Source organism: Pleurodeles waltl, chromosome 4_1 (genome assembly GCF_031143425.1).
Source record: "Pleurodeles waltl isolate 20211129_DDA chromosome 4_1, aPleWal1.hap1.20221129, whole genome shotgun sequence".
Lineage (NCBI taxonomy): Eukaryota > Metazoa > Chordata > Amphibia > Caudata > Salamandridae > Pleurodeles > Pleurodeles waltl.
In genome coordinates this window covers 29,872,618-29,882,025 of record NC_090442.1, presented here as the reverse complement: position 1 = coordinate 29,882,025, position 9,408 = coordinate 29,872,618, and the positions used below count along the sequence as shown (strand labels likewise).

Here is a 9,408-nt window from a genome sequence, read left to right as displayed (position 1 = left end):
TAGGTGACTTATAAGTTACTTAAGTGCAGTGTAAAATGGCTGTGAAATAACGTGGACGTTATTTCACTCAGGCTGCAGTGGCAGGCCTGTGTAAGATTTGTCAGAGCTCCCTATGGGTGGCAAAAGAAATGCTGCAGCCCATAGGGATCTCCTGGAACCCCAATACCCTGGGTACCTCAGTACCATATACTAGGGAATTATAAGGGTGTTCCAGTAAGCCAATGTAAATTGGTAAAAATGGTCACTAGCCTGTTAGTGACAATTTGGAAAGAAATGAGAGAGCATAACCACTGAGGTTCTGATTAGCAGAGCCTCAGTGAGACAGTTAGTCACTACACAGGTAACACATTCAGGCACACTTATGAGCACTGGGGCCCTGGGTTACCAGGGTCCCAGTGACACATACAACTAAAACAACATATATACAGTGAAAAATGGGGGTAACATGCCAGGCAAGATGGTACTTTCCTACAGAAACCGATAGAAGAAAGAATCTCCTCACACGCACACAACAGCAAGGAACTCTTCAGCATCATCAAGGAGTTCGCCCAACCCAACAGCGAAACAACGGACATCCCACCCTCACAAGATCTCTGCAGCAAATTCAACACATACTTCCACCACAAAACAAAGACCATCTACGACAACTTCAACAAGGACAACCCACATGCAGAACCCCCTCCACCGGAACCCGACACCAACAAACCAGCGATCACCAACTGGACCCCCTCACCACCAAAGATACACTGAAGACAATGAAGATCATATACTCCGGGGCCAGTATGGACTCAGGCCCCCACCACTTCTTCAACAAAGCCGCTGAAGCGATCACCCCCAAGCTCTGTCTCACCATTAACAGCTCCCTATCAGACGCCTCCTTCCCTGATGACTGGAAACACACCAAGATCAACCCTCTCCTCAAGAAACCCTCGGTGGACCCCACCGACCTCAAGAACTTCAGGCCCATCTCCCTGCTCCCATTTCCAGAGAACATCATTGAGAAAGCCATCAACAGCCAACTCGACACTTTCATGGAAGACCACAGTATCCTCGACGCTTCCCAATCTGGCTTCAGAAAAAAACACAGCACCGAAACAGCCCTCCTAGCCGCAACATGCGACATCCGCTACCTGCTGGACAAGGGAGAGACTGCAGCCCTCATCCTGCATGACCTCTCGGCAGCCTTTGACTCAGTCTCCCACCACACCCTGACACGCAGACTTCACAAGCCGGCATCAGAGACACGGCCCTCGACTGGATCTAATCCTTCCTCTCCGGCAGAACTCAATGAGTGAGACTCCCCCTTCCTCTCGAACCCCACACTGACCACCTGCGGAGTTCCCTCGGGATCCTCCCTCAGCCCCATGCAGTTTAAAATCTACATGGCCCCTCTAGCTGCCATCATCAAAAACTACGGACTCAACATTGTCTCCTATGCTGACGACACCCAACTCATCCTCTCCATATCCAACAAACCCAACACAGCCAGACACAACTTTCGCGAAGGTATGGGAGCAGTCGCCAATTGGATGATAAACAGCTGCTTACAACTCAACGCAAACAAAACAGAAATACTTATCATGGGCCCTCAACCCGACGCGTGGAACGACTCCTGGTGGTCACCCACCCTCGGAAGCCCTCCCACCCCCACGAACCAAGCCCGCAACCTCTGGATCATCCTGGACTCCAAACTCAACATAGACCGCCAAATCAACTGAGTCACATCCACCTGCTTCCGCACCCTCCGCCTCCTATGCAAGACTTTCAAATGGACCCCCCTTGAACACAGAAAGACTGTCACATACACCCTCATTACCAGCAGACTGGACTACGGCAAAGCGCTCTATGCCAGGATCAACAAGAAACTCACCCACAAACTACAGAACATCCAGAACCCTGCCGCTAGACTGGTCCTTGAGCTACCTCAACACTGTCATATCTTTCAGCACCTGCACACACTACACTGGCTTTCCATAGAGAAAAGAATCACCTTCAAGATCCTCACCCACGCACACAAAGCCCTCCACGACACTGGACCAGCATACCTGAACAGGCTACTCAATTTCCCAGTACCACACAGGACCCTATGCACAGCCCAGCTCTCTCTCGCCGAAGTACTCCGCATCAGGAAAACAAGAACAAGGGTACGCTCTTTCTCCTACCTCACCGCCACAGCCTAGAACGCCCTACTGCTCCACCTCAGACACACTACACTCCTCCTCAACTTCATGAAGGAGCTGGAGACATGGCTATTTGAAGAACCTCCACATTGATGGACGCCCCCCCAGCACCTTGAGACCCTTGTGGGTGAGTAGCTGCACTTAACAAACAATTATTGATTGATTGACCCCTATAATAACTTCATCCAGCCATTCTTAAGCTTAATATGCAGCGTTGCTAAATACTGGGCGAGTTTACACCTCCAAAATGGCGGTCATTATAATAATTAGACTCTTTACATCTCAAATATGGCACCCATCATGATGACTAGGCACAGGGTGGACAAGTCCCTATAATCGCCCGCCCCCTCTTCGGCCATAGAGATGGTTTAGGGACTCCCTTGCTTGCTAGCTTTCAACCCCCCATCCTTTTTTTTGCATGATAGCTTATGACATTTTTACTAGCACAACTATTTATTGATCCCATTTAATCTGTTTCCGAATCTTTTCTCTAATAGCTTTGTGTCCCCAGTCAAATTGGCCCATCTAGAACTGACCAAGTTTTTGTTCTTTTGGCTATGACCTGGTGGCCAATCCAATACGGCGGACACGTTGCTCATTCTACTATGATTGAGGGAGATGAGGGCCTGCAGATCCCACCAGTATGGCGCTTTTGTAGCACCTGACTCCCCAAGCAGATGCTGACTGTCCCAGGACTTAGCACCATTGATTAATAGAGTCGATTTTAGGCTTGCTACTAACGAGCGGTGAGTGCTTTTTTACCAGCCCTAGGATTATTTGCAATTGTATGTTCCTCTAGAACTGACCCGTTTTAGAATTGTGCTCCTCACAGTAAGTGCATTCTGTAGCCCCTCGCTGGGATCCAATGTTTCCTTCACCCGGTTTATAGAATACTTTGAACAAAATAATGCCCGCTCGCTCATTTTTAGTGACCAATCTCTGCCAGCAAATATCTCACTAGAACTTGCGCTGTAGATACGAAGGCATTCCCGCGACCCCTTCTGTGTCTTGTATTCTGTTACGGAGAGCACCTAGCAAACGATGGGAGCCTTTCTTTTCCTTTGCTGGTAACTAGCAGCACTTGGCTTTGGAAATCTGCGCATAGTGAGATGTTTCTTACTACGATAGTACTTCAGTCTCTCTGATGATCATTAAATGAATTAAACAAAATGTGGTTTATAGTCAGTTATCCAGGTTGACCTCTTTCCATACAAGTATGTAGTGTAATTGTTAGTTTCATTTGTTTAGGATGAATTTGAATCTTCACTCTATTTGGACATGCGGTGTTTGGAATAACTGGTTGTAAAAAAGTTTTGGATAACATAACAGGATCAATTGCTACTGACTGTTAATAAGAGGTGTTTCCCCCATACTCTCTCTTTTTCTTTCCTGTCCTTAGCACTCTTTAACTATCACAAACACAGCTAATAAATTATAACTTTTCCTCTATTTATATCATAAAAACTGCCAGCCCTGCTCGTATTCATGACTTTGAATGTTTATCTGATCACACTTGGTTCACCTTCGCATCATTTTTCATCATCTCTTGGTAACTAATTCGCACGGGTGTGTCCTTGGACCATGAAGGAGCACTGGGACAGTTCTCCTATCAAACTGCCGGCCCCACTTTGCTGGTTGCTTATATCAGCTTCCGGTTCCTTTGGGAAATCACTCTCCTTTCTACATATTCTCACAACTAGGTGGTGGTCTCACTTCTTCAAAATTTCAATCTCCATAGGTATAAATAATGACAGATATGTCTTCTACCTTCTACAGCCTTGAGAAAGCCACAGGCTTACAGCCATGTAAGGGGCGACACATGTCGGTTGCTTAATGAAACATTCTGAGTTGCTCTATTTACCCAATAGATGAAAAGTTATAACTGTATTAAAAAAATCACTTCAGCATTAAAAAATTGTGTTCTCTTTATTTACCTAAGGGGTGGATTAACCTACTGCTTCTCCATATCAGGTCTTTGTTTTTTAGGAGTATTTGTCCTACCTCAGTTGGTGTCCCACCCTACAAAACAACCACAGGTATTTTAAAGCAGAGGGGCAGTGTTGGACCTTGTACCTTTCCCCTTAACGTGTTTTCAATTTGGTTTTGCACCACGACATGCAGTCTGCGAAAGCAGCACTGTGTGCACTTAGGGAGGGGGTCCCTGAGGCTGGCACAATATGTGCTTCAGCCATCAGGGGCCTTTCTTTAGTTTCTTTAGTACCCCATGCCCTAGGTACCAGGGGTACTATTTACTAGTGGCAGCTAAAGGTTTGCCAATTGGGAAAAACTGTGCAATTTTAGGGAAAGAGATCTGGTGCTGGGGACCTGTTTAGCAGGGACTCAGTGCACTTTTAGTCAACATTGCACCAGAAACCAGGCAGAAAGTGTGTGTGGGGGGGGGTGACTATTTCAAAAGAGGCACTTTCCTACGCCAGCCATGTGCAAATAAGTCTTGACCCAAAGCAATAGATTTAGGCCGAGATATGTGATTTCGGGCCAGATTTTGAAATTGTTCAGCATCCCGTCCATCATCTGTTCTTTTTGCAGTTAAACCTATTCAGCATTGAAAGTGCCTTCATGAGATTCTCAGAAGCCCTGACACGCATACTTTACAAGATATTTTCTCAATCTGCTACTGAGCGTGGCTTCAGACACAAGGACACTTTGTGGCTGTTTTTGGTATTCCGCACTCTGCGACGTAACAGATCGACTCAAGCTGAGCTAGGAGTTCATGGTCCTCAGGGCTGAGATGTCTGCATCACATGCTTTATCCTTCCCGGAAATCACAAGATGTCCTCTTTGATGAAATGCCTGTACTTCGAGGGTAAATAGACCTTGCACCTTATCTTGGAAGGAGGCAGACCTTGTGATTCGTGATGTAAAATTCAAAAATTAACACATGAATTCTGTTGCACTCCTAATTACACTTAGTATATATTTAAATCACTAGTATACATTATATGAACGAGTTTTTGTTGCAGTATCAACATAATACATGTTATATTTGTGAATGAAAAACACAAACATATTTATAAAAAAATGAATCTATGAATGAATGTATAAATTAATAAAATACAGGCCACAAAAATGGGAAAACATATAAAGTACATGACAATGTCCTGTAAAATGCTTTCTGGTTTTGAAAGTTTGCCATTTGCCAACTCACTCCAGTTTCTTTCTTTGAATCTCATGGGTAACCTTCCCCAGCCAAGATCCTCGCACATGGATGCCTTGTTCAAAGTGAGTCAACAGCACATTGCTTGCTCTTCTGACTATCTAACTTATCTGACTGCCATCTCTTCACGAAAGCGTGAGCTAACTCGAATGAACAGAACACTAGGAAGTGTGTCGCTTTCTCAAGTCCTCCTCTGTTTGTACCTCATGAGCACCTACCTGTGCACCTCCTCTGTTTGTACCTCATAAGCACCTACCTGTGCACCTCCTCTGTTTGTACCTCATAAGCACCTACCTGTGCACCTCCTCTGTTTGTACCTCATAAGCACCTACCTGTGCACCTCCTCTGTTTGTACCTCATAAGCACCTACCTGTGCACCTCCTCTGTTTGTACCCCATAAGCACCTACCTGTGCACCTCCTCTGTTTGTACCCCATAAGCACCTACCTGTGCACCTCCTCTGTTTGTACCTCATAAGCACCTACCTGTGCACCTCCTCTGTTTGTACCTCCTAAGCACCTACCTGTGCACCTCCTCTGTTTGTACCTCTTAAGCACCTACCTGTGCACCTCCTCTGTTTGTACCTCATAAGCACCTACCTGTGCACCTCCTCCCAATCTAGCAGAACCCCATCTGGATACAAAGCTGCTTCTTGCGCACCAAACGGACACCACTACGTCAGGTTCCCTGGAAAGTCAGAAAATTGAAGAATAATGAATAATATGCACACATCTGTTAGCTGTGGGGATTTATCAGATAAATTATTAGTTGTCATAGAGTCTCAAAATAAGGACTAAATGACTGATATGGTTGAATATTACATTATAAATCAAAGTTTGTTTGCCTTATCTCTGAGTGTAATGTGAAAGCGGGACATTACAATGAACTCCTCACTCTGTTTTACAGAGAACCCCTGCACTGGAAAGAGCTGCATCTTGAATTTCAAGGGGGTCTGAACTTTAACTACTCTAGCTAGAGTTAAAGAATCTGTTCTCTACATAACATGTGCAGGCCAGAACCAGGCCCTGCAAGTTGCGCTAGATTTAGGGAGATGGGCAGATGTTAACGCCAATAAAAAATCTAGCTCATCACACAATAATGCTCCAGTCTTTCAGGTTAGAAGAAACCAGAATTGCTTGGACCAACCCCACAGGTGCTCAGGAAGTGTCCGAGATTACTTAAAGAACAGCAGGGTAAAGACGAGTTGGCCCTTGAGCTGATACAAAGTCACAGGAAAGTACAGAAGTTGAATACAGTTACCTTTGTTTTATACTCTCTGAAGAGTTACCTTTGGTAGATACTTCCTGAAGCTGACGAAACAGCAGCACATCCTGATCCTTCCTATTCCACAATCTGTTCTTTAATGGAATCTTGTCCATGTGCATCTACTTACGCTGTACCTGTAGCACGTGGTGCTCCGTGACCGCCATTTCTTTACTAAGTCACTCCGTGGAGACTGATAAATCACCTCCTTTTCTGAAGTAAATAATATGGGATGTGTTCAACATAACTTTTAGTTAAATATCCGTGTATGGTGAACTACACCTTGCGAGGTTTCAAAGGTGGTAAAAGAGCGTTGTCGTTTACAACCAGATAAGTACTGTGCATTCATATTCTATTACAATTGTATTTTTTAATTTTAAATCTCTTTACATTCAACAGGAAAAAAGTCTTGAAATCACAAAATGATGTTAAATAATGAAGATAATACTTCAACTCTGCAAGACAACTGTCAGAAATAACGAGGACCAGTCTACAGTGCAGTCGGCAACAGAGGAACCTCAACATAAACTGACAGACCCTTGAAGAAACAGTCAAGGGCTATTCATTGAATGTAAGAGTCTGAGTTGTGCACCTTTACACCACAGGACTAAGAAGTGACTTCTACAAAATTAAGACAAACCACCTCCTGTATAGACCGGTGTCCAACACCAGCTTTGATCGTGGGATCAGTATGATGTGGTTACCACAGTGCTCGGACTAAAGATAAAGAACCATCATTCAGTGCTCTAAGTCTGTTGTAAACTCTTTCTGGCCCAACTGCAGCAACAAGAGAATATATTACCTTGTACTGATCAGAAGGAAAAATAATCTTTACCCGCAAGCGTCAAAAACTGTTATCCAGTCAAGAGGCACAATCACTCGAAAAGATGCCGGGCATATGTTGAGTGCGACAACTGACTTTTAAATTGGAAATCAAATGTCCTAAATACCAGCTCACCCAGGAAATGTGAGAATAATACAAGTGCTTTATCAACCATGTTGGCCCTTCAGGAAACAGAGTCATGGGAAGTGGACAAACATATCACCGACCTAGAGACACTAACCAAGAAAGAAGAATCATACACAGGCAGGGACAACTTTAGCTTGTCATCGCTACAAAAGGACGAACAGCAAACACACAAAGGAGAAAAACGATTCTATTGTACTGAATGTGTGCAAAGCTTTAGTCATTTAGCACTCCTAAAAGAGCATTGGCAAACACACACAGGAGAAAAGCCATTCAGATGCAGTGAATGTGGGAAGCGCTTTACTAAGTTATCACACCTTGAGAGACATTATCAAACACACACTGGGGAAAAACCATACCATTGCAATGAAGGTGTGAAGCAATTTAGTCAGTTATCACACCTCCAAAGACATCAGCAAACACATACAGGAGAAAAACTATACCATTGCAGTGAATGTGGAAGTATGTTTAGCAAATCTTCAAGATTAAGGAATCACCAGCAAACTCACACAGGAGAAAACAAATTCAAGTGCAATGAATGTGCGAAGAGCTTTAGTCGGTTATCAGATCTACAAAGACATCAGCAAACACACACTGGGGAAAGACCATTTAATTGCAATGAATGTGTGAAAAGTTTTAGATGGTTATCACACCTCCAAAGACATCAGCAAAGACACACAAGGGAAAAACCATACCATTGCAATGACTGTATGAAGAGCTTTTGTCAGCTATCAGATCTACACAGACATCAGCAAACACACACAGGGGAAAAACCATATGATTGCTACGAATGTGGAAGTAGTTTTAGTCGTTACTCAACACTGAGGATTCATCAGCGAACACACACAGGAGAAAGACCATTCAAGTGCAATGTATGTGGGAAGAGTTTTTGTCAATTATCACATCTACAAAGACATCAGCAAACACACACTGGGGAAAAACCATTCAAGTGTAGTGAATGTGTGAAGAGCTTTAGTCAGTTATCAAACCTCCGAAGGCATCAGCAAACTGACACTGGGGAAAAACCATTCAAGTGCAGTGAATGTGTGAAGAGCTTTAGTCAGTTATCAAACCTACAGTGTCATCAGCGAACACACAATGGGGAAAAACCATACCATTGCAGTGAATGTGGGACCAGCTTTAGTCGGTCAACACACCTTGAGAGACATTATCAAACACACACAGGGGAAAAACCATACAGTTGCAATGCATGTTTGAAGCAATTTAGTCAGTTATCACACCTCCAAAGACATCAGCAAACACATACAGGGGAAGAACCAAAATTTTGCAATGAATGTTCAAAGAGCTTTAGTCGGTTATCGCTCCTCCAAGTACATCAGCGAACACATACAGGGGAAGAAACATACCAGTGCAAGAAATGTGTGAAAAGCTTTAGTTGGTTATCACACCTGCAAAGGCATCAGCAAACACACACAGGGGAAAAACCATATCATTGCAATGAATGTGTGAAAAGCTTTAGTTGGTTATCACAACTCCAAAGACATCAGCAAATAAATACACACAAGGGAAAAACCATACCACTGCAATGAATGTAAGAAGAGCTTTTGTCAATTATCAGATCTACAAAGACATCATCGAACACACACCGGGGAAAAACCATACCATTGCAATGAATGTGCAAAGACCTTTAGTCAGTTATCAAACCTACAATGTCATCAGCGAACACACACTGAGGAAAAACCATACCATTGTAGTGAATGTGGGATGAGCTTTAGTCGGTCAACATACCTTGAGAGACATTATCAAACACACACAGGGGAAAAACATACAAATGCAGTGAATATTTGAAGCAGTGTAGTTAGT

The 9,408-nt window shown here is 43.8% G+C and overlaps 1 protein-coding gene across 1 annotated transcript; it reads left to right on the top strand.

Annotated features, from left to right (window-relative positions):
• Positions 1-7,613: 7,613 nt before the first annotated feature.
• LOC138286950 (zinc finger protein 84-like) lies at positions 7,614-9,134 on the top strand. Its single transcript, XM_069227323.1, has one exon. The coding sequence runs from the start codon at positions 7,614-7,616 to the stop codon at positions 9,132-9,134; it is 1,521 nt and encodes a 506-aa protein (XP_069083424.1).
• Positions 9,135-9,408: the final 274 nt, after the last annotated feature.

What these genes read in the sequence shown, in the direction of transcription:
- LOC138286950 (XM_069227323.1), top strand. Translation starts at nt 7,614, where the DNA reads ATGTTGGCCCTTCAGGAAACAGAGTCATGGGAAGTGGACAAACATATC.